This window comes from Elephas maximus, chromosome 4, assembly GCF_024166365.1.
Source record: "Elephas maximus indicus isolate mEleMax1 chromosome 4, mEleMax1 primary haplotype, whole genome shotgun sequence".
Classification (NCBI taxonomy): Eukaryota; Metazoa; Chordata; class Mammalia; order Proboscidea; family Elephantidae; genus Elephas; species Elephas maximus.
The window spans coordinates 28274196-28299735 of record NC_064822.1 but is presented as its reverse complement, the minus strand read 5'-3'; the positions used below and the strand labels follow the sequence as shown (position 1 = coordinate 28299735).

The 25540-nt window shown below is 37.5% G+C and overlaps 1 protein-coding gene across 1 annotated transcript in view; it reads left to right on the top strand.

Moving 5' to 3' along the window:
• Positions 1-22327, top strand: part of YME1L1 (YME1 like 1 ATPase) — a 49060-nt gene extending 26733 nt beyond the window's left edge. The window contains exons 10-19 of the mRNA XM_049881778.1: positions 514-666; positions 1214-1346; positions 10443-10505; positions 12088-12200; positions 13102-13257; positions 14051-14202; positions 15299-15425; positions 15519-15592; positions 16443-16529; positions 21943-22327. Of these exons, the coding sequence (XP_049737735.1) occupies positions 514-666; positions 1214-1346; positions 10443-10505; positions 12088-12200; positions 13102-13257; positions 14051-14202; positions 15299-15425; positions 15519-15592; positions 16443-16529; positions 21943-22086 (1202 nt within the window). The 3' untranslated portion in view covers positions 22087-22327. The remainder of the gene's footprint in view (positions 1-513; positions 667-1213; positions 1347-10442; positions 10506-12087; positions 12201-13101; positions 13258-14050; positions 14203-15298; positions 15426-15518; positions 15593-16442; positions 16530-21942) is intronic.
• The last annotated feature ends 3213 nt before the right edge of the window (positions 22328-25540 follow it).

Here is a 25540-nt window from a genome sequence, read left to right as displayed (position 1 = left end):
AAGAATAAGCACATTGTCCTAAATAAACGCAATCTTCTTATCCAATCAAAGAAAATTAACATGAATTCCTTAATTTAATCTACCCATCCAGTCTTTTTTTTAATTTTTCACCAAATGTTCTTAGAATTTTTTTATACCTGTTTTTTATAAAAAAGGATCCAGTCTAGATTTGTGCGTTACATTTGGTTGGTTGTTTAGTCTTTTAATCTCTTTTTATCTGAATTTAATCTTAGTTGTTTGGTGATAAATGGGTTAGTATTCCTTTGCCTCAAGATTCTCTGTCTTATCTGTTGTTAACATAAGTAGTACTGAAACGACATGGGAAAATTGGTTATTAGAAGTCTCTGAAGTGAATCATTAGCAGAGATAAATACGTTCTGTTGTTTCTAAATATTTGTCCTTGATGTGCCTTTATGCTCAAATATTATATAAGTTAATAGTTATTTGTTTTATAGGTTGATATGAAGGGATTCTTTAAAAATTTGAAGTGTTCTTGTTTGCTTTTTATTTTAGGAATTCTTTTAGTTGGACCACCAGGGACTGGAAAGACACTTCTTGCCCGAGCTGTGGCTGGAGAAGCTGATGTTCCTTTCTATTATGCTTCTGGATCAGAATTTGATGAGATGTTTGTGGGTGTGGGAGCCAGCCGGATCAGAAATCTTTTTAGTATGTCTTAGTGTACCTTTTTAAAAACGCTAAATTTTGTTAATTTTTAGGGGAAGAGGGTTCTTTACCCTTTCTTTGTTAATTACTTATACTTAGTAGTTGGTTGAAATATAGCCATTATGGGGTTTTGTTTTAAGATACCTTATTGTGTGTGCTGAAACAGACCTGTACTGTTTCTCTAAATAGAACACTCAGTGGAGCTAGGGAAGTGCTGTATGAGGTTGGGAGTTGCTGAAAAGCTCTTAGTGTTTTTCATTTTATTCATCAGTTCTACAGTATGTAATTAAGGAATAATTAGCCTCAAATCTGACTGTATATGGAATTTGCATAACTAAGAAGAATGAATACTCAATTGTTTTTATTTTATATTATTCTTTTTAGGATTTGTTTTGTTGTTGTATGCCCTTAAATCACTTCTAAAAAATGATCTCTCTTATGTGTTTTCTCTTTTATAATTTTTTGTTGGCTTTTGATAATTGTCCATATTGTGTTTTTTGTTCATAAAGTGTTGATTTCTTTCTTATTTGAATCTTTTCTGTTTTCTTAGGGGAAGCAAAAGCAAATGCTCCTTGTGTTATATTTATTGATGAGTTAGATTCTGTTGGCGGGAAGAGAATTGAATCTCCAATGCATCCATATTCAAGGCAGACTATAAATCAACTTCTTGCTGAAATGGATGGGTAATTGACAGCCTTCTTTTATCTGTAGATTTTGGTGATTTTTTTAAATTTTTATTGTGCTTTAAGTGAAAGTTTACAAATCAAGTCAGTCTCTCATACAAACCTTATATACACCTTGCTGTATACTCCTAGTTGTTCTCGCCCTAATGAGACAGCCCATTCCTTCTCTCCACCCTGTGTTTCCTTGTCCATTCAGCCAGCTTCTATCCCCCTCAGCCTTCACATCTCCCCTCCAGACAGGACCTGCCCACATAGTCTCGTGTATCTGCTTAGTCTAAGAAGCCCACTCTTCACCAGTATCATTTTCTGTCTTATAGTCCGGTCCAATCCCTGTCTGAAAAGTTGCCTTTGGAAATGGTTCCTGTCTTGGGCGAACAGAAGGTCTGGGGACCATGACCTCCAGGGTCCCTCGATTCTCAGTTAGACCATTAAGTCTGGTCTTTTTACGAGAATTTGGGGTCTGCATCCTACTGTTCTTCTGCTCCTTCATGGATTCTCTGTTGTTCTCCGTCATGGCAGTCGTCACTTGTAGCCAGGCACCATCTAGTTCTTCAGGTCTCAGGCTGATGTAGTCTGTGATTAACGTGGCCTATTCTGACTCTTGGGCTTACACTTACCTTGTGTCTTTGGTGTTCTTCATTCTCCTTTGCTGTATGTGGTTGAGGCCAGTTGTTGCATCTTAGATGGCCGCTTACTGGCATTTAAGACCCCAGATGCCACTCTCCAAAATGGGATGCAGAATGTTTTCTTAATAGTTTTTATTATGCCAGTTGACCTAGATGTCCCGTGAAACCATGGTCCCTGAACCCCTGTCCCGGCTACGCTGACCTTCGAAGCATTTGCTTTATTCAGGAAACTTCTTTGCTTTTGGTTTGGTCCAGTTGCGCTGACCTCTCCTATATTGTCTGTTGTCCTTCCCTTCACCTAAATTAGTTCTTGTCTACTATCTAATTAGTAAATCCCCCTCTCCCTCCCTCTCTCCCTCGCCCCTTTCTTAACCATCAAAGAATATTTTCTTCTTTATTTAAACTGTTTCTTGAGTTCTTATAATAGTGGTCTCATACAATATTTATCCTTTTGCAACTGACTAATTTCACTCAGCATAATGCCTTCCAGATTCTTCCATGTTATGAAATGTTTCACAGATTCATCGTTGTTCTTTATCGATGCATAATATTCCATTGTGTGAATACACCATTATTTATTTATTCATTCAGCTGTTGATGGACACCTTGATTGTTTCCATCTTTTTGCTATTGTAAACAGTACTGCAGTGAACATGGGTGTGCATATATCTGTTCGTGTAAAGGCTCTTACTTCTCTAGGATATATTCCAAGGAGTGGGATTGCTGGACTGTATGGTACTTCTATTTCTAGCTTTTTAAGGAAGCACCAAATCGATTTCCAAAGCGGTTGTACCATTTGACATTCCCACCAGCAGTGTATAAGTGTTCCAGTCTCTCCACAACCTCTCCATCATTTATTATTTTATGTTTTTTGGATTAATGCCAACCTTGTTGGAATGGTTCCTCATGTATCTGTTAGCCACCTGAATGTCCTCTTTAGTGAAGTGTCTGTTCATATCCTTTGCCTATTTTTTAATTGGGTTATTTGTCTTTTTGTTGTTGAGTTTTTTCACTAACATGTAGATTTTAGAGATCAGCTGCTAATTGGAAATGTCATAGCTAAAAACTTTTTCCCAATCTGTAGGTAATCTTTTCACTCTTTTGGTGAAGTTTTTAGATGAGCATAGGTGTTTGACTTTTAGGAGTTCCCAGTTATCTAATTCCTGTTTTGCTGTTTGTGTAGTTCTGATAATGTTTTGTATACTTTTTATGCCATGTATTAGGGATCCTAATGTTGTTCCTATTTTTTCTTCCATGAACTTTATCGTTTTAGATTTTATAATTAGCCTTTGATCCATTTTGAGTTGGTTTTTGTGAGTGGTGTGAGGTATGGGTCTTGTTTCATTTTTTGCAGATGGATATCCGGTTATGGCAGCATCATTTGTTAAAGAGACTGTCTTTTCCTCATTTAACAGACTTGGAGTCTTTGTCAAATATCAGCTGCTCATATGTGGATGGATTTATGTCTGGATTCTCAATTCTGTTCCATTGGTCTATGCGTCTGTTGTTGTACCAGTTCCAGGCTGTTTTGACTACTGTGGCGGTATAATAGCTTCTAAAATCAGGTAGAATGAGGCCTCCCACTTTGTTGTTCTTTTTCAGTAATACTTTACTTACCCGGGGCCTCTTTCTCTTCCATTTGAAGTTGGAGATTTGTTTCTCCATCTCATTAAAAAATGTCACTGGTATTTGAAATGGGATTGCATTGTATCTATAGATCGCTTTGGGCAGAATAGACATTTTTACAATGTTGAGTCTTCCTATCCACGAGCAAGGTATGTTTTTCCACTTGTGTAGGTCTCTTTTGGTTTCTTGCAGTAGTGTCTTGTAGTTTTCTTTGTATAAGTCTTTTACTTCTCTGGTTAGATTTATTCCTAAGTAGTTTATCTTCTTAGGGGCTATTATAAATGGTACTGATTTTGTGATTTCCTTTTCGTCACTCTCTTTGTTGATATAGAGGAATGGAACTGATTTATGTATGTTTGTCATGTATCCTGATACTCTGCTGAACTCTTCTATTAGTTTCAGTAGTTTTCTTAAGGATTCTTCAGGGTTTTTCTGTGTATAAGATCATGTCATCTGCAAACAGAAATATTTTTACTTCTTTGCCCATTGGGGGAAACCCTGGTGGTGTAGTGGTTAAGTGCTATGGCTGCTAACCAAAGGGTCGGCAGTTCGAATCCACCAGGCGTTCCTTGGAAACTCTATGGAGCGGTTCTACTCTGTCCTGTAGGGTCACCATGAGTCAGAATAGACTCGACGGCACTGGGTTTGGTTTTTGGTTTTTTGCCAATTGGGATGCCTTTTATTTCTTTATCTAGCCTAATAGCTCTGGCTAGGACTTCCAGCACAGTGTTGAATAAGAGTAGTGATAAAGGGCATCCCTGTCTAGTTCCTGTTCTCAATGGGAATGGTTTCAGTCTGTCTCCAATTAGGATGATGTTGGCTGTTGGCTTTGTATAAGTGCCCTTTATAATGTTTCGGAATTTCCTTCTATTCCTATTATTTTATTCCTAGTTTTTATCATGAATGGGTGTTGCACTTTGTCAAATGCCTTTTCTGCATCAGTTGATGAGATCATGTGGTTCTTTTGTGTGATGGATTACATTGATTGTTTTTATAATGTTACATCATCCCTGCATACCTGGTATGAATCCTTCTTGGTCATGGTGAATTATTTTTTTGATACGTTGTTGAATTCTATTGGCTAGAATTTTGTTGAGGATTTTTTTTGCCTAAGTTCATGAGGGATATTGGTCTGTAATTTTCTTTTTTTGTGGACTCTTTACCTGGTTTTGGTATCAGGGTTATGCTGGCATCACAGAATGAGTTTGGGAGCTTTCCTTCGTTTTCTGTGCTCTGAAATACCTTTAGTAGTAGTGGTGTTAACTCTTCTCTGAATGTTTGGTAGAATTCTCCAGTGAAGCCGCCAGGGCCAGGGCTTTTCTTTGTTGGGAGTTTTTTGATTGCTTTTTCCATCTCTTCTTTTGTTATAGGTTTATTTAGTTGTTCTGTCTCTGTTTGTGTTAGTTTAGGTAGGTGGTGTGCTTCTAGAAATTTGTGCATTTCCTCTAGGTTTTCAAATTTGAGTACAATTTTTCATAGTACTGTGTTATGATTGTTTTAATTTCACTTGGGTCTGTTTTGATATCGCCCATCTCATTTCTTATTTGGGTTATTTACTTCCTGTCCTCTTTTTCTTTTGTCAGTCTGGCCAGTGGTTTATCAATTTTCTTAATCTGCTCAAAGAATTAGCTTTTGGTCTTCGCTCTTTCAATTATTTTTGTTTCCTATTTCATTTAATTTTGATCTAATTTTTATTATTTGCTTTCTTGTGGTGTCTGAGGGTTTCTTGTGCTACTCTTTCTATTTGTTCAAGTTGTAGGGATAATTCTTTGATTTTGGCCCTTTCTTCTTTTTGTATATGTATATTTATTGATATAAATTGACCTCTGAGCACTGCCTTCGCTGTGTCCCAAAGGCTCTAACAGGAAGTGTTTTCATTCTCATTGGATTCTATGAATTTCTTTATTCCATCCTTAGTTTGTTCTGTAATCCAGTCGTTTTTGAGCAAAGTGTTGTTCAGTTTCCATGTGTTTGATTTCTTTTCCTTGATATTTGTTATTGACTTCTAGTTTTATGGCTTTATGGTCAGATGCTTTGTACTATTTCGATGTTTTGGATTCTTTTGAGGCTTGCTTTATGGCCTAATATGTGGTCTGTTTTGGAGAATGTTCCATGTGCATTGGAAAAGAAAGTATACTTGGATGCTGTTGGGTGGAGTGCTCTGTGTATGTCTGTGAGACGAAGTTGTTTAATTGTGACATTTAGCTCTTCTGAGTCTTTGCTGAGCTTCTTTCCGGATTTTCTGTCCTTCACTGAAAGTGGTGTGTTGAAGGCTCCTGCTATTATTGTGGAGCTATGTGTCTCACTTTTCAATGCTGTTAGAGTTTGTTTTAGGTATCTTGAAGCCCTGTCATCGGGTGCATAAATATTTAATATGGTAATATCCTCTTGGTATATTGTCCCTTTAATCATTGTATAGTGTCCTTCCTTATCCGTTGTGGTGATTTAACTTTAAAGTCTATAGTCAGAAGTTAACATTGCTACTCCTCTTTTTTTTTATTGTTGTTTGCTTGATATATTTCTTTCCATCCTTTGAATTTTAGCTTGTGTCTTTAAGGTATGTCTCTTGTAGGCTGCATATGGCCGAATCATGTTTTTTATCAGTTCTGCAACTCTCTTTCTCTTTATTGGTGCATTTAGTCCATTTACATTCAGTGTGATTATAGATAGGTATGAGTTTAGCGCTGTCATTTTGATGCTTTTTTTGTGTGTGTTGTTGATAGTTTCTGTCTTCCACTTTTTTGTGCTGAGAAGTTTTTCTTTGTAAATTGTGTGTTCCTCTTTTTCATTGTGGTCAAATTTGTTTTTGCTGAGTCTTTATGTTCATCTTGTTTTTTATTTTGAAGTGTAGGATTGTTAGTCTTCTTTGCGGTTACCTTAATACTTACCCCTATTTTTCTAAGTTTAAACCTAACTTGTATCTACCTATATCGCCTTGATCTCCTCTCTATATGGAAGATCTATGCCTACTTTATTTAGTCCCTTTTTATTAATTTAATGTCATTTTTACATAATGACATCACTGATTCCCTGTTTTGAACGTTTTTTTATCCTGATTTATTTTTGTGATTTCCCTTTCTGAGTTGATATCTAGTTGCTCTGTTCTGTGTTCTAGTGTTGAGTTCATATTTCATATTATTCATTTTCTAACCAGAGAATTCCCTGTAGTATTTCTTATAGTTTTGGTTTGGTTTTTGCAAATTCTTTAAGCTTCTGTTTATCTGTAAATGTCTTAATTTCCCCTTCATATTTGAGAGACAGTTTTGCCAGATACATGATTCTTGGCTAGCACTTTATCTCCTTCAACAGTTTGTATAAGTCATCCCACTGCCTTCTTGCCTGCATGGTTTCTACCAAGTAGTCCGAACTTACTGAGTCTCCTTTGTAGGTGGCTTTTCACTTATCCCTGGCTGCTCTTAAAATTTTCTCTTTATCTTTGGTTTTGGCAAGTTTCATTATAATATGTCTTGATAACTTTCTTTTGGAATCTACCTTGTATAGTGTTCAATGAGCATCTTGGGTAGATATCCTTTTCACGATGTCGGAAGTCTTCTGCCAAAAACCTTCAACAATTCTCTCTCTCTTTTCTGTCATCCTTCCCTGTTCTGGTATCCAGTTACTCGCAAGTTATGCTTCTTGATAGAGTCCCACATGATTCTTAGGGTTTCTTCATTTTTTTTAATTGTTTAATTTGATTTTTCTTCAAATATAATGTTGCCAAGTGTTTTCATTCTTTCAAATTCTGCATTCCACTTCCTCAATTCTGCTCCTCGGACTTTCTATTGAGTGATCTAATTCTATAATTTTATTGTTAATCTTCTGAATTTCTGATTGTTATCTCTCTGTGCATTCTTGCGGTTTATTAAATTTTTCATTATGTTCTTGAATAATTTTTTAAATTTCTTCAACAGCTTTATCTGTGTGTTCCTTGGCTTTTTGTGTGTGTTGCCTGATCTCATTCCTGATGTCTTGAATAGTTCTGTATGTTAGTCTTTTGTATTGTATATCTGGTAATTCCAAGAACATCTTCATCCAGGAAAGTCCTTGATTCTCTGTTTTGGGAGTTTGTTGAAGCAATCATGGTCTGCTTCTTTATGTGGTTTGATATAGACTGTTGTCTCTGAGTCACCTATAAGTTACTGCATTTATTTTATGTTTGCTCACTATGTCCTAGAGTCTTGCTTTGTTTTGTTTCCATATACCCAGATAGGCTACTAGAGTGAACTAACTTGATTATTGGAGCCTTTGAAGCAGTAATGTCCTGTTACCAGATTGCCAAACCCGTTGCCAGGTATATGAGCCTGTGAGTCTGTGAGTCCATTCACTATTCTTGTATAGATTCAGCTCAGGTGTCCTGATAGTCGGTCACCTAGTGTGTGGTGTAGGCTCTCTCCTACTATCTTAGAGGAGCAGTAGTGATGGGTGTATGCACTGGTTTTTGGTAGCAGCAGGGGGTCACACTCTGAGGAAGGCAGGAGGGTGACAGCCTTCCCCCAAGTGTCTGTGAGGAAGGAGTGTCTCTGTTCTGTAGAGCGCTCTGGTGGATGGGTTCTGCAGCTGTACCTTAGGCACCCAATGCTTACACATGCAAGGACTGGTAGGTACCACTATCCTTGGACCCCTTTCCCAGGTGGCTAGGTAGCGTGGATGGAGCCTCCAGTCCTCAGGCCCCTGCTGTGGGTAGGTAAAAAAAAAAGGCCCTGTTTAATAGGCAGAACGGTACCAGACCTCGAAAACCTGCCTCTCCCCCGTACAGCTAAAACATTTACAGTTAGACCTCAAGTAGATTCACCCTTGCAATATAATAGCCACCTAGATCCATGCAGGGGTGAAAGACAAAGTCTGTGGATCACTTGTGCCTGCACTGGATCACTTCTGCTCTGAGCTTCCAGATTAGGGGAGTCGGCAGAGTATTTTTCCCGTTTATTAATTTGTTCCTTTTCCAAGGACAGGGGAGTGGCTCAGGGAGTGCAGCAGGTCATATCTCAAGCCCAGGAAAATCAACTGCTAATGAAGCTGGCTGGGGCAGAGGGAGGAGGGATCAGATAGATAGGAGCGAATTCTTTCAAAAAAGGAGCTCTGCAGTAAATGAGACAAAATCACTTATCTTGTGCCGAGGGCTTGTGTAGCCTGTGTGTACTGGCTGGGTCTCTGCCGAGATTGCCCCAAAGGGTTAGGGCTGTGTCCTACACTTGCCTTCTTTCCCTAAACACCACAGCCAGCTCTGCTGTATAAATGCCACAGGGTCATGGGTATGGCACTCTGCTTGCCTTCTTTCTCTGAAGCTGCCATGTCTCAGGAAACTACCATGAGCCCCACTGTCTTCACACCAAGGAACGCACCAAGGAATCAGAGCTGAGCCGCTGTGTGGGCGTGGCAACATGTCGCTCCTTCTGCACTGTCTCTCTCTCTCACTCAGACCGATTCCTTGATTTTGCCTTTTTTTGGCTCAAGGTTCCTAACTTGTCATATATATAATCAATTCACTTGTTTTTTTGGGTCTTTGTTGTAAGAGGGATCAATGGAAGCCTCTGACTAGTTCACCATCTTGGTCCTGCGTCTTCTGAATTTTTTTTTTTTTTTAAGTTAAAATTTATCTTATTTGAACAATTGTTTAGAATTAGTAACAGATACCTCCCAGCATTTGGTATATGTAAGCAATTGCTTCCAAAAGCATTTGAAAACATTCTACATATATGAAAAGTGTTATGTAGGTAACAGAGTAAGTACATCAGTCGAGAAATCAAGGCGAGCTTTTCTCTCAGTACTCTGTTGTTGCCATGACTTTGGGTATTTGATGTATTAGCTCCTTTATTTAATTTGTGCCATTTACCTATTGTCTTAGTTATCTAGTGCTGCTATAACAGAAATACCACAAGTGGGTGGCTTTAACAAACAAGTTTATTTTCTCACAGTTAGGAGACTAAAAGCCCAAATTCAGGGTGCCAGCTCTAGGAGAAGGCTTTCTCTCTCTGCTGGCTGTGGAGGAAGGTCTGTGTCTCTGAATTTCTGCCCCCGGTCGATCTTCATGTGAAATGGTCTCTGTCTTCCCTCATCTCTGCGCTGCTCGCTTGTTTAATCTCCCTTATATCTCAAAAGAGATGGACTCAAGATACATCCTACACTAATCCTGCTTCATTAACATAACAAAGACAACCCATTCCCAAATGGGATTATAACTAGAGGCATAGGACTTAGGATTTACAACATGTTTTTGGGGGACAGGATTCAGTCCATAGCACCTCTTGTCTCATTTATTATACATATCACCAGGAAGCAGTGATTCAAGCTGAGGCTAGTAGTCTATTTGAAGAAGTAACAGGAGGATACTGGTTCCTACATAATTTGTGACTACTGCAATAGATTTAAGGCTTGCATGAGTTTTCATAATACAAAAAGCAAATGGTGGGGTTAATTCGAATGGATCAGAAATGTATCATGAAGTCCTAGAAGACATTATAGAACCAAATTAAAAGTATAGGAGCAAAAAAATTGGAATTGGTAGACTTAAAATTAGTTTTCCAAAAACGAGTTGGGTTTATTTTATATTCATTTATGCCCAAGCTTTTTGTGCTAATTCATCTCTTCTAAAGTAGAATAAGTATTGTGAAGGCCTGTAATCACAGATGTTTTGGTGATTCATTGTTAGCAGTTTTATTGAACTGCACTAGCCTAGCATTTTGTTACTTTTTAAAAACAATTAGAGATGTCTTATTCTCTTGGACATATCCTGTTCTTGGCTATTATGAAGGTTAATGATGATAAACAACTTCGAGTAGAGTGTTTGTGTGCTGTGCTTTAATGAGCAATTTTTTTAAAAGTTCTCTTTTTAATTTTTTAATAGTTTTAAACCCAATGAAGGTGTTATCATCATAGGAGCCACAAACTTCCCAGAAGCATTAGATAAGTAAGTAGTAAAAGATTTTTGTAAAGTACTGAAGTATGCTACAGTGTGGATGAATCTTGAAAATACTATACCAAGAGAAAGAGCCAGTCACAAAAGATCACATATTTTATGATTCCATTTATATGGAATGTCCACAATAGACAAATTCATGGAGACAGAACATAGATTAGTGGTTGCCAGGATCTGGGGAGAATGGAGCGTGACTGCTAATGGATATTTTTGGGGCGATGAAAGTATTCTAAAATGAGTCAGATATATTTTATATTCATTTATGCCCAAGCCTTTTATGTTAATTCATCTCTTCTAAAGTACAATAAGTATTGCGAAGGCCCGTAATCACAGATGTTTTGGTGATTCATTGTTAGCAGTTTATTGAACTGTACTAGCCTAGCATTTTGTTACTTTTTAAAAACAATTAGAAATGTCTTATTCTTTTGGACATAAAAATATCAATTCCTGTTCTTGGCTGTTAAGAAGGTTAATGATAAACAACTGAGTAGAGTGTACAACTCTGAACGTAATGAAAACTTCTGAATTGTACACTTTAAATGAGTGACTCTTTGACATGTTAATTATATCTCAATAAAACTAAAAAAGACTTTGATAACTTTTCTTAAATATTTCAAAAATTTATTTTTGGTGGAGAGCATTTTTTAAATAAAATTTGCTGCAGTGTTAAAATTATCTTTAAATTAAAATTTGTATTAAAGTGCTATTGTTTTTATTATAGACTAATAAGTTACTCGTATTTTTATTTAATCTAGTAGTTGTCTTTGCCTAAGATTCTAGTATAACATTTTGCACTTAACAGTTGAGATGGGCATGTAATGCTCGTAAAAACAAACACGTTGCCATCAAGTTGATCCTGCATTATAATGACCCCGTATTACAGGTAGAACTGCCCCATAGGGTTTCCAAGGCTGTGTAGTCTTTACGGAAGCAGACTGCCACATCTTTCTCCCCCAGAGTGGCTGGTAGATTCTTATACTCACCTTTGGTTAGCAGCCAAACAGTTACCGGCTGCACCACCAGGGCTCCTTGTAGCTCTCATAATAGACTACTATTAACTCGTTTGTTCCTTGGTGGACCTCCTCACATGCTTTTGTTTCTGAGGGTGTTTGTTACGTAGATGCAAACATAGATCCACGTGAATGTTTATTTTACCTTCAGGTTATTATGGCTGTTATTTGAGCCATGTTTTAAAGGAAACTCTCTGAACGTTTGTGTTCAAAACTTCTGGCCTCGGTTGTTAGCTGCCATGGAGTCAGGGATCTCCTGATTCACGATAGCTCCCATACACAACAGGACTGGACCGTTGTGACCCATAAAGTTTTCATTGGCAGATTTTCAGAAGTAAATTGCCAGGGCTTTCTTTTTAGTTTGCTTTAGTCAAAAGCTCAGCTGAAACCTCTTCCACAGCATAGCAACACACAAGCCTCCACTGACAGATGGTTGGCCGTCTACTCTCTGGCTTCGAGCTAATGTCTTACCATCATCTCTTTATAGAGTCAGTCCTGTTGAACTTGAACTTCACCATAAATAGCTTATTTATTTATATTTTGTGTGTGTGTTCTTCATTTAGTGCCTTAATACGTCCTGGTCGTTTTGACATGCAAGTTACAGTTCCAAGGCCAGATGTAAAAGGTCGGACAGAAATTTTGAAATGGTATCTCAACAAAATAAAGTTTGATCAGTGTAAGTCTAATTTTATAGTGCAAACATTATAAAATATCCATCCACCCTGTTTGTGTTCCTTACTTAATAAATGTTTAAAATACCAGTTGGTTTATATGTCCATTAAAAAAAAAAAGTTCATTCCTTAATTATTTTGTACCCAGGAAATTCTATCATTTTGAACCTTAATTCCAAAGAAAGCTTTCTTTATTCAGAAAGGTCATAGATTTCAAGATGAATATACATAAGAATGTTTTTGAAGAATAATGTAAAATAACAGAAAATGCTCCAGAAATAGTAGTTCTTGATATAGCCAGTTTGGACCTAAAGGTGGGAAAAGCAAATTATAAAAACATTATAATTATGGACCCACTTTGGTAGTAAACAAAACCTTTGATAATAAACAAAACTATTAAAGCTGCAGTATTTTCAAAGATAGCTGAATGAGTTCAGAAAACCATATATATTTTCTCTAACGCTAATCTTGAGAGAAGCTTTTATGTTCAAAACATTTCAAGATGGAATTCATAGAGCAGATTCTTGTCTGTGAGTTTGCTTTTTCAGTTTGTGGTTAGGCTCATAAAATAAAAAACAATAAAGCCGTATTTAAAGGTTTATGTTTCATATTTGGGCAATTCTATGTTTCTTTGTTTTTTTACAAAACTATTTAATTGGCTTTCACCTCCTCTGAGAATTTTAGTAAAAGTTTATTGTTGACCTTTTATTAAAATAAATATTTTGAATTATAGTTCAGAATAGTTCTTTTCTTTTTTCCTTGGGATTGTGAGTTCTTTACATGGTGAAGCACTTTCTGTTAACATCCTTCAGAATCAAGTATTAATTATTTTACTGTCTTTATTAAGCAAAAAAAACTACCACCCTTGGGTTCTGTTTTAGACTGTGTGTTCTCTTTTTTACATAGCTGTTGATCCAGAAATCATAGCTCGAGGTACTGTTGGCTTTTCTGGAGCGGAACTGGAGAATCTTGTGAACCAAGCTGCATTAAAAGCAGCTGTTGATGGAAAAGAAATGGTTACCATGAAGGAACTAGAGTTTTCCAAAGATAAAATTCTAATGGGTAGGTTTTTTTTGTTTGTCTGCCTTAATATTGTCATTATGCAGATCCAGGCAGTTGAAACCTGTGGCTTTGTTGAATATAATCTTACTCTAAAACTTCAGTCTCTGGGTATTCAAGGTTTGTACTGAATACTTTTACAAATTCCCAATTTGAAAGTCAAACACCAATAAGCATTAACACTTATTTTATTCACAATAGCCCATCTTGTCAGCCATGTAGAACTCAGTTTTATAGCACATTCGTTAGATTTGTCTTAGAAGACCTTTCTTCCTCCTGAAGAGAGAGAACAATAAAAAAGGAAGGCGTGGAAACTTGAAGATATCAGTACAATTTGGCCTCTTACAGAGCAAATATATTCCAGTAGCTTATGTGATTACAGAGGGTATGGAAAGATCCATGCATTTCCTCTTGTCCTGTATTGCCAATAAAAGGAGAGTGAATTTTATTTCTTCTCAGCATTTAATTTTGGATTGACTTCACAACAGGTTAATTATGACATTCATATTAAATTGGAAGTTTATTTTTTAGTATTAGAATTAAGCTTTCCCTTTTGACATAAGGACGAGGATGACGATTTTTGACAATTTTGGTTTTTTATTGAAAAAAACATTAGGGTTTGCTTGTGTTCTAGAGTGAATTCTCTTTTTTTTTTTTTTTTAAAGAAAATGTTGTTGTCAGGATATTTATTAATAAGATTAAGTCATGTTACTCTAACATTGATTTTTAAGGGAAATGGGCTTCTTTCATTTAAATCCTTTCTAATGCATCATTTTACTCAAATGTTTATCTTCAGGCCCTGAACGTAGAAGTGTGGAAATTGATAACAAGAACAAAACCATCACTGCATATCATGAATCTGGCCATGCTATCATTGCATATTACACTAAGGACGCAATGCCTATCAACAAAGCCACGATCATGCCACGAGGCCCAACACTTGGACACGTAAGAGTTTTGTAGTTTTTTCTTCGCTTTCTGAAAAGAACAAATGTAGGAAGTGTAGCAAGTGTAGTTTATGTTGGGAATTACTGATTAAAACATTTTTAAAGAAAACTCATCAACTTAAGTTTTTGATATTTCCTCTATTTCTTGAAATCAGAGACACTTGTGAAATTTATGTGCTCAAAAGGAATTTTTTTATTATAATTCTGTTATCATATATTTGCATTAAAACCCAAAAACCCAGTGCTGTCGAGTCAGTTCTGACTCATAGTGACCCTACAGGACAGAGTAGAACTGCCCCCACAGAGTTTCCAAGGAGCGCCTGGCGGATTCAAACTGCCGACCCTTTGGTTAGCAGCCGTAGCACTTAACTGCTACGCCAGCAGGGTTTCCAAAACAAACCAAACCCATTGCCGTCAAGTCGATTCCAACTCATAGTGACCCTATAGAACAGAGCAGAACTGCCCCATAGAGTTTCCAAGGAGCACCTGGTGGATTCGAACTGCCGACCTCTCGGTTAGCAGCTCTAGCACTTAACTACTATGCCACCAGGGTTGTCTACGGCCATACCACCCTGAACACGCCCGATCTCATCTGATCTCAGAAGCTAAGCAGGGTCGGGCCTGGTTAGTGCTTGGATATTTGTATTGCAAAATTTAATCCAGGAATGATAGAAACTGAAATTCTTAAATATCTAATTCCTATTCTCCCCTAGACGAAAAAATTATGTGTCATAATGAGTAGTTCAGTAGGTTTTCTAAGGTCGTTCATATTTAGTACATGTTCTGTTCTCATACTGTGTCTTTCTACTTATAGACCTGCTTAACATTTTTGGGCAACTGGGAATAAAGCAGTTGTATTGCAGCATTATCCACCTGTTATTTGTGAAATACACTTTTGCTTTATAAAGAATTTTTCTTTATGAATTGCTGGTTTTATCATCCGTTACCTGATGACCATCTCCATTAAATGTCTTTGGGGTTTTAGCACCATGGTATTCAGTACTGTAGTGAGAGCTAAATAATTATGTTTTGTAACCTATTTCAGAACTCTAATTTCTTTTTTTTGGTTTTTATCTGATTATTTTTCGATTGTCTAGGTGTCTCTGTTGCCTGAAAATGACAGATGGAATGAAACGAGAGCCCAGCTACTTGCACAAATGGATGTCAGTATGGGAGGAAGAGTGGCAGAGGAGCTCATATTTGGAACTGACCATATTACAACAGGTTGACTGTACAGAATGGCTTTAGTTCAGATTGTGTTTGCTGATTTAAGTGTATTTTTTTTAGTTGAATTCTATGTATATTCTTTTATCTTAGGGGCTTCCAGTGATTTTGATAATGCAACTAAAATAGCAAAGCGAATGGTTACCAAATTTGGAATGAGTGAAAAGGTAAATAGCTAATTTTAATTCTTCTTATATATCAGATGTTTGTGCTATGATGCTCTGCCAGTTGCCTCTTTGTCAGAGGGGTTTCTCATTATAAACCTTTTTCCTTTGTCTCATTTCAAATGGATTTGAAAAGTTTATTATAAGCATTGTTCTAAGTTTTATTCTCTGAGGAAGAGAAAGGTGGCTTTCTTTTTGGATTCTAGCTGCCCAGAAAGTAACAGTTATTACCTCATGAGCCAACCAAACTGATAAAAGAAAATACATTCTTTAGCCTTTTCATATGGCATAAAAGTGCCTACTTGCTGAGCTCTGCTTCCCCTTTCCGTATGTTTCCTGTTCCCACCTTATCACTGTGACTCCATGCACCAATTCTGTATCTGAATTGTGGACTTCTGAACTTGGAAGACCTTTCAAGACTGTCTAAGAAGCTACTCAGAACCTGACTCTAAGTGACTGTAATTTTCTGTCTTGCTCATACTTTAACTATTTTAATCTTAGTCTTTATATTTTTAGAAGAATGATGAAAATTCTTTGCCCTGAAGACATTCATTTTTATATTGAATTTCATCTTCCCGCTCATGGTATTTGTTTCCTTATATGTACAATGGAAACCCTGGTGGCATAGTGGTTAAGTGCTATGGCAGCTAACCAAAAGGTTGGCAGTTTGAATCCACGAGGTGGTCCTTGGAAACCCTATGAGGCAGTTCTACTCTGTCCTATAGGGTCGCTATGAGTCGGAATCAACTTGAAGGCAACAGGTCTTTTTTTAATATGTAGGATAGTACTTTCTGTTACCCTTATTAGTGCTTTTGGGGTTTTCTGTTGAATACTTCCTTCCCTTTGTTTTTAGCTTGGAGTTATGACCTACAATGATACAGGAAAACTGAGTCCAGAAACTCAATCTGCTATTGAACAAGAAATAAGAATCCTTCTAAGGGTAATGATAATATTTTGTATGTTTTTTTAATTCATTTAGATAGAATGTGACTAAATAATTGAATATTTATAAAATGATAATAAATGTAGGCTTTCTGTTCATAAGAAATGCCACTATATATGATAAAGATAATAGGTACACCATTTCAAACATGATTTAAGTATGTTATTAGAGAACCCCTGGTTGTGGAGCAAATTTTAATGCTGTCCATGGCTAAGACCAGTTTATCTCTGTGACTAAAAGAATTCCATTCTGCTTTCGCTGCAAAACCATAAGAGGTTTTAGAATGGGGAATGTTGTTTCTTGAGTCTCTCTGTCTCTTGTTTTCCCATTCTGTCATTTATTTATTCAGCAAATATTGATTATTTGCATTATGCCCAGCAGTGTGTATATTTTGGGAATACAGAATACAAAGGCCCCTTTGGTTGCAGTGTCCAAAAGAGCATAAAGGAATGTGTAAGAGTAGCTTCGTTGAGATCAGTAGGCTACTTGAGTAATACAAGCATGACGTTATGGATGCTTGGATTGAGGTAGTGAAAGTAGAAATGAGGAAACTTGAAAGGGTTCAAGAGCCTGAGGTAGTAGAATCAGTGTCTTTGTGATGGTTTGGGTGTGTGGAATGAGAGAGCAGTTAATGCTGATTTCTAGATTTCTGCTTCATGCAACTATATAGTTGGTTGTACCATTCATTGAGAGAGAGAACACTGGAAGCTAAGACTGAGAAGTAAGTAGATCATGAGTTCATTTTTCTACATGTTGAATTTGAGGTGCCTTTGAATATTTCAAGTTGGGAGATAGTGGATTCTCGAGCTTAGTGGAGAGGTTAGATGTATGTTCTGTGTGGATGTTGAAGTTATCCATCCATGAAGGCAGACTCAGGATGGAAAAGGAAGACCGAGTTGAGTGCCAGAAACCTTTAGTGAATGAGGAGTGTGTTAGAGTATTTGTTAGATGACACAATGAAGGAGGGTGGGTAGGGATATAGTTAACTGGTATGGATCTCAAAGGACTAGTGCTTTATACAAGAGGATAGGGTAGAAATGGTCTGATGTCTTGAAGCATTCTGTAAATTAGTTTTTTATATTCTGCATCTGGCAATTCCAGGATTGTATCTTCATTTGGGAAAGATTTTGATTCTTTAGTTTGGGGAGTTGTAGAAGCAATCACGGTCTGCTTCTTTATGTGGTTTGATATCGACTGCTGTCTCCGAGCCATCACTAAGATATTGTAGTGATTTACTCTATATTTGCTCACTGAGTCTTGTTTTGTTTTCTTTCAATATATGTAAATGGGCTACTAGGTTGTGCTGTCTTGATTGTTGTAGCCCTTGAATCACTTATGTCCTATTACCAGCTGGTTTGGGCTGTTACCAGATATATAAGCCTAAGAGGCCATTCACTATTCTTGAGTAGAATCTGATTTTGGGTCATCAAGTGTGTGGTGCAGACTGTCACCTATCCACCTAGAGGAGTAGTGGTGATAGTTGTGTGCACCAGATTCTAGTCGCAGCAGGGGTTCACACTCCGTTGGGCGGGGGAGCGGGCAGGATGTTGACAGGCTTCCCCCAAGTACCAGTGAGGTAGGTGTGCCTCTATTCCTAAAGCACTTTGGTGGGTGGGCTCTGCAGCTGTACCTTAGGCACCCAATGCATGTACCTCTACAGATTGGTAGGTGTCACCCTCCTTAGACCCCTAAGGCAGGAGGCTAGGTGGTCTGGGGGGAGCTTCAGCCCTCAGTTCCCTGTTGTGGGTCAGTGAGAGCCCTGTTGAATAAGCAGAGATATCAGACCTGGCAAACTTGTCTTTCCAGTAATCCACTAAAACAATTACAGTCAGATCCCTATCAGAAATGCCTTTGCATTATAATAGCCACCTTGTTCCCTGTAGGGATGAAAGCCCAAGACTCTGGATCACATATGCTTGGCTGGAGCTGGTTCTGTATTTTTAGTCCAATTAGGGAAGGATTTTTGGTCCCTGGGTTTTTTGTAGCTGCTTCTCTCAGGCCAGGAGAATGGGTTAGGAAAAGACCAAAAAAAAAAAAAAAAAGAAAGAAAAAGCACAGTTCACTCTCTGGTTCAGGAAATTCCAATGTTAATGAAGCCACCTGGGAAGGGGAGGGGAGGGTTCAGATAAATAGGAGAGAGTAGCACCCCGGAATATAGACAAAGTTACTTATCTTGCTTGGGATGACTGTTTTATCTGAGATTCCCGAGGAGGGCGTGTCGACTGTGTGCGCTGGCTGGGTAGACATTGCCCCTGAGGGTCAGGCCCACATCCCGTCCCGTGCTTGCGCTGTCTCAGAAGCCATGGTTAGTTCCTCTTCTCCCAGTCCAAAACCCAGCACCAAGGTTCCCCGGCTGGGATGCCACACTCCCGGCTCCAAAACCAGTCGCTGCCTCCCAGTGACTTCTCCTGTCAGCCGCATCACTGCGCTGCCTGCGTGCACTGGCTGGGCTTCCCCTGGGGTCACTTCAGGGAGCTAGGGCTGTGCCCCGTGTTTGCGCCGTCTCAGGATGCCGTGCTGAGCTCTCCTGTGCCCAGTCCAAAGCCCAGCGCCAAGGTTTTCTGACTGGGACACTGGCTCCAGGCTCCGAAAACAGTCGCTGCTTCCCTGTGGTTGTTCGTTCTCAGTCTCTGTCACTCAGGTCAACTCTTAAGATCTGTGTTTGATGGTCAGGGTTCATAGATTGTCATGTATGTGATCAATTCACTTGTTTTTCTGAGTCTTTGTTGCAAGAGTGATCCGAGGTAGCTTCTACCTAGTTAGCCATCTTGGCCCCGCCTCCTAGAAATGGTCTGGAAGTGGAGATGGGAACAAAGAACTCACCTGTTTACCATGAAGTATCTGGGATAAGAGGGGACAAATAACCACTGTTGGCAAATGCAAGTAGTTTGCCTTTGCCTACTAACCAAAAAATTGGTGGTTCAAACCCACCCAGTGGCACCACGGAAGAAAGGCCTGGCAACCTGTTTCCATAAAGATCGTTGTTAGTTGCCATGAATTGATTTTGACTCACAGCAACCCCATGTGACAGAGCAGAACTGGCCCCATAGCATTTTCTTGACTGTAGTCTTTATAGGAGCAGATCACTGGGTAAATTTGAACCACCAGCCTTTCTGTTAGCAGCTGAGTGCTTAACTGTTGCACCACCAGTACACCTTTCCATAAAGATTTGAGCCAAGAAAACCCTATAGAGCTGTTCTACTCTGTAACACATGGGGTCTCCACAAGTCAAAGTTAACTTGATGACAATGGGTTTTTTGTTTGGTTTTGAGAGGGTTCATGGAAAGCAGTCCCCACACAAGAGAGCAGGATTTTATTAACTCAAGGAGGTAGAAGGAATGCTTGGAGTAGTTAGGGATATAGAAAGTTTGTGTAATGGAAAAATTAAGAAGGTGTTTCAGAAGAAGAGGTCTGTTTGCCTCCCCAGAATCTTCATTTTCTTTCCCTCACTGTTTATGTCATTATATGTAAACGATCGTAGATACTCTAGAACTCCAGCACAGGAAGTACTTATTCTTGGCTAGAATACAGATTCTGAAAACTCAAAAATAATAGCAAAAATTGGATCCTTTTCCTTTTCAAGGATAGATTGGAAAGGCAGTAGGTGCTGTTTTTCCCACTAGGTGGCAAACTTCATTGTTACTAAGGAGAGTTGATTACCAGTTAGTAACATCTTAGGTTCAAATGTATATGAAATTCAAAAGAATAAAAACTTAATAGTAGTCTATAAAACAAGTATATTGTAAAACACAGTTTTCATTCAAGGGGAGTAAAAAAGGTTTTTAGATTCCTAATTTACCTTGAGTTTTAGCTATAATGTTAATATTCCATGATGTAGTTTATATATTTTCTTCATTATTTCACAGTTTAACATAAAGACATGTTCAGAATATCTAATTCTGGTTTTAATAATTATATTTATTTGACATATGCTTCTTGCTGTTGGTAAATTTGTTTTTACCTTTTCCACCCAGTTTTTTTTTTTTTTTATTAACTTTTATTAAGCTTCAAGTGAACGTTTACAAATCCAATCAGTCTGTCACGTATAAGTTTATATACATCTCACTCCCTACTCCCACTTGCTCTCCCCCTCTTGAGTCAGCCCTTTCAGTCTCTCCTTGCCGGCTTCTCTCTCTCTCTATCCTCCCATCCCCCCTCCAGACAAGAGTTGCCAACACAATCTCCAGTGTCCACCTGATATAATTAGCCCTCTCTTCACCAGCATCTCTCTCCTACCCACTGTCCAGTCCCTTTCATGCCTGATGAGTTGTCTTCGGGGATGGTTCCTGTCCTGTGCCAACAGAAGGTCTGGGGACCATGGCCGCCGGGATTGCTCTAGTCTCAGTCAGACCATTAAGTTTGGTCTTTTTATGAGAATTTGGGGTCTGTATCCCACTGATCTCCTGCTCTCTCAGGGGTCCTCTGTTGTGCTCCCTGTCAGGGCAGTCATCGATTGTGGCCAGGCACCAACTAGTTCTTCTGGTCTCAGGATGATGTAGGTCTCTGGTTCATGTGGCCCTTTCTGTCTCTTGGGCTCTTAGTTGTCGTGTGGCCTTGGTGTTCTTCATTTTCCTTTGTTCCAGGTGAGTTGAGACCAATTGATGCATCTTAGATGGCCGCTTGTTAGCATTTAAGACCCCAGACGCCACATTTCAAAGTGGGATGCAGAATGATTTCATAATAGAATTATTTTGCCAATTCCACCCAGTTTTATAAAGGTGGAAGTGCAGGTTAGATATTCAGATGGTGGCGTAGACATTGTTTAGAGAAAGGTTGAGACGTTGTCAGAAATGAACCGTTAGTAGTACTGTTACTCATGGGCTGATAAGTAATCCAGACTCATTTTTTGAAAGGCAGTTGAAGTGTTTGACTAATTTAAGGTGGGTTGTGAAAAAATCAGGTATATAGAAACGAGGATCATCTATAATAATGCTGTTAAAGTTGTCAGAAATGGGTCAATGAGTGGGTTACCAAGTAAAAGGATGGAAAGGTAAGTCTCTTCTGGCGGTTTTAAATGGAGTAAATTGATAAAATCTCAAGTAGTCAAAGGAGCCTGCTACCTGTCTTTTTTACCATATATATTGAGTAGAGAAATAGATTTCTATTTTTGTAGGTCTTACATTAAAAAGCAGGTAAGTACAATATATGCTTCTATTTCTAAAAGTAGCTTTTTTGTCTAAGAGGTCTCAATTGTTACCTATGAATGTGATCGATGTAAGGTTAAAAATAGAACATTTGAAAGTATGAAAGCTTTATCTTTGGTACCAAGCGTTTAAATGCCTTTATCTTTAATTAATAACAGATTACACATTTTTTAGGGTACATAAAAGTTTTACTTCTTTTCCTATTGACTATGATTTTTATTTCCCCTAACTTTTCTGCTGCTTACGTATCTGCTTTTCTCTTTCAGGACTCATACGAGCGAGCAAAACATATCTTGAAAACTCATGCAAAAGAGCATAAGAATCTAGCAGAAGCTTTACTAACCTATGAGACTTTGGATGCCAAAGAGATTCAAATTGTTCTTGAGGGGAAGAAGTTGGAAGTGAGATGATAGCTGTCTTGATATGAATGCATAGCTCTTTTTATTGCAAGAGTCTAAGTAGCATTTTAGTAGTCTCTTTATGCAACACTTTTTCCTCCTTGACTTGGTATAATTCAAGGGTGTGAAACACTTTGTCGATCTTTTGTCACGTTTATCTGATTTTGGTTATTCTCATGATGACACCTAGTGCAAATTAGCAACACATAGCAAATGTTTTAAAGAAAATAAAGAACTATCAGGATTGAAAACAGCTCATTTGAGAGTTGCCAATCAGTTATTAAGTTGAAAATAAGTAATGAGTCAATGGTTGGTTGTTCTGTTAGATGTGAGTAACTCTGTGCCTTTAGCTCCCGGGACGTACTTTAATTTGCAAGCTAAAATCGAAGATAATTGAAGGATTATCTTTATCTCTTGATAGTATCATTTGTCTTCGATAAAGAAATGCAGTTTGGCTGTTGGTAAACCATATTATTGCCTACGTGAGTTGAAACTTCATTAAGATGCCCTTAATTATGCTCCAGATTGACCACACATAAAATGGTCTTTTTTAAAACTAAGAGTAGAGAATTGTAGACATACAGATACAAATCAAAATTTAAATGATTATAACCTTTAAAAATGTGCCATGCGTTTTCATATTCTTTTTTAAATATTACTATCACTATGACTAATGAAACATTTTAGAACAGCAGTATTTTGTTAAATAAGCAAATAACAAACCTCAAATTCTGTGTAACTATAATTATGCTTGGTATCAAAAGCAAAATTAAGTGAAAAACCCAGTCCCCTTCAAAGTGAACTTTTGAGTTACCCTGTGTTTGAAATGGAAAGGCCTGTTTGTTTTTTAGTTCAAGTGTTGTGAATATGAGTGTGCTCTTACAGGATTTACAGGTGAATTTTTATTTAACTCAATAGAAATATTATTTTAGAGCATATTGTATTGGCTTTACAGCCAAATTATATTCTTGAAGTGGTTTTATTAAAACTGCCTACAATTTTCTAATAACTTTTAAGCTGTATATGGTTTTCATTGAAGAATTTAGACTAGTTGGAAGGAGCTTATTACATTATTTTCACGTGCCTCATTTCTTCCTCTCGCCTGTCTCTCTATGCACATAGACACACATATACATATGGATTTGACATTGAGTCTTCTCTATCTTATCTAATGGACTTTTTCAAAATTTTTTTTACAGATTTAAGTATAATTTACATATTATAAAATTTATTGTTAATGCACAATTCAGAGATTTTTGTGCAATCAGTCCATCTTTAGAACATTAACATTGCTCTAAAAGGTTCTCTTATGTTAGTTTGCAGTCCATTCCTGCTCCCACCCCAAACCCCAGGCAACACGGATCTGATTTCCTTCTCTGTAAATTTGCCTTTTCAGGATGTTTCATGTAAATAGAATCAAACAATGTGTTCTCTTTTGCATCTGGCTTCTTTTCAGTTAACGAAATGATTTCGAGGTTCATATGTTGTAGCATGTATCATTATTTCATTTTTCTTATTGCTGAATAAGTATTCCATCGTTTGTACATACCACATCTGTTTATCCAATCACTCGTTGATGGACATTTGAATTGTTTTCAGATTTAGGCTGTTAAGAATAATGCTGCTATAAACATTGGTGTACAAGTCATTTCTCTTGGGTGGATTTCTAGGCATGAAATGCTGAGTTATATGGTAAGTTTATGTTTAACTTTTTAAGAAACCAGCGAACTATTTTCAAAACATCCATACCATTTTACATTCTCACTAGCAATGTATGAGGGTTCCAGCTTCATCACATCCTGCACGATACGTATTACAGTCTGTCTCCTTGATTATGTCCATTCTAGTGAGGGCGAAATGATCTCTCATTGTGGGTTTCATTTGCATTTCCCTGGTGACTAATGATGTTGAGCATCTTTTCTTGTGCTTATTGGCCATTTGTATATCTGCTTTGGAGAAATGTCTATTCAAATCTTTTGCCCATTTTTTAACTTGAGATTTTTGTCTTTTTCTTATTAATTTGTAAAAGATTGTCTATTCTGGATACAAGTTTTTGTCAGATGGGTCTTGCTTTTTAATCCAGTCTGACAATCTCTGACATTTGGGTGGGTGTTTAGTTCATTCATATTTATTGGTATAATTGAATTTATATCTGCCATTTTGCTATTTTCTGTTTGTCTCACATCTTTTTTTTTTTATTCCTTTGTTCCTCCTTTGCTGCCTTTTTTGTTAAATACTTTATTGGATACCATTTTAATCCCTCTATTATTTTTCTCTTTTTTTGAGTTATGTCTTAGTGGTTTCTCAAGGAATGACAATATGCATTTTATCACAATTTACTTAAAAATTACAGACTTAATTCTGGTAAAATGTAGGACTTCATTCTTACGTATTTCTTTTCCTCTCTTTGTGTTACTTTCATATATTTACACCCACACATGCTATAAGCTGAAGGGTGTGTGGATGGATGGATAGAAAGATAGATTCCATCTAGTTGACTCTGATTCATGGCGACCTATGTACAACAGAAATAGGTCTGTTGTACATATAGGTCAGAATGTTGCCTGGTCCTGCATCATCTGTGTGATTGTAAGCATACAGTGGTATAATTATTGCTTTATACCGTCTTCTCTCTCAGTCTTTGTTTATTTGGGGATGTCTTTATTTTGCCTTTGTTTTTAAAGAATAGTTTTGCTGGGTGTATTATTCCTGGTTGATGGGTGGTTTTTTTTTTCCTTCATCACTTTGAATGTGTCATCCCATTGTCTTCTGGCTTCCATCGTTTTCAGTCAGGAGTTAGCTGTTAATTGTATTATTGGTATCCTGTATGTAGTAGGTTATTTTTCTCAGCCTTGCCTTTTAGCAGTTTGACTATGATGTGTTTAGGTGTGGCTTGCTCTGTTTTCCCTACTTGAGGTTTTTTGAGTTTCTTTGTGCTATAAATGTAATGTTTTTCATCAAATTTGGGGCATTATTTCTTCAGTTCTCCCCTGCCCCCCTTGCACTGTTCTTCTGGAAGTTCTATTACACATGTGTTTGGAACATTTGATGTTATTCTGGTCTCTTGAGTCTCTATTCATTTTTCATCAATCTTTTTTTTCTCCCTGTTCTTTACATTGGTTAATATTTGTTGATTCATCATGTTCAGTGATTCTTCTGCATCTCAAATCTATTAAAGTTTATTTCAGATATTGTACTTTCAGCTTCAGAATTTCCATTTGGTTCTTTTTTTACAATATATATCTTATATAATACATTATACCAAAAAAACCAAACCCACTGCAGTCGAGTTGATTCTGACTGACAGCAACCCTATAAGACAGAGTAGAACTGCCTGATAGAGTTTCCAAGGAACATCTGGTAGATTTGAACTGCTGACCTTTTGGTTAGCAGCTGTAGCTCTTAACATCACTATGCCACCACGGTTTCCATAATACATTATAGTATACCTTATATGAGTCTTATG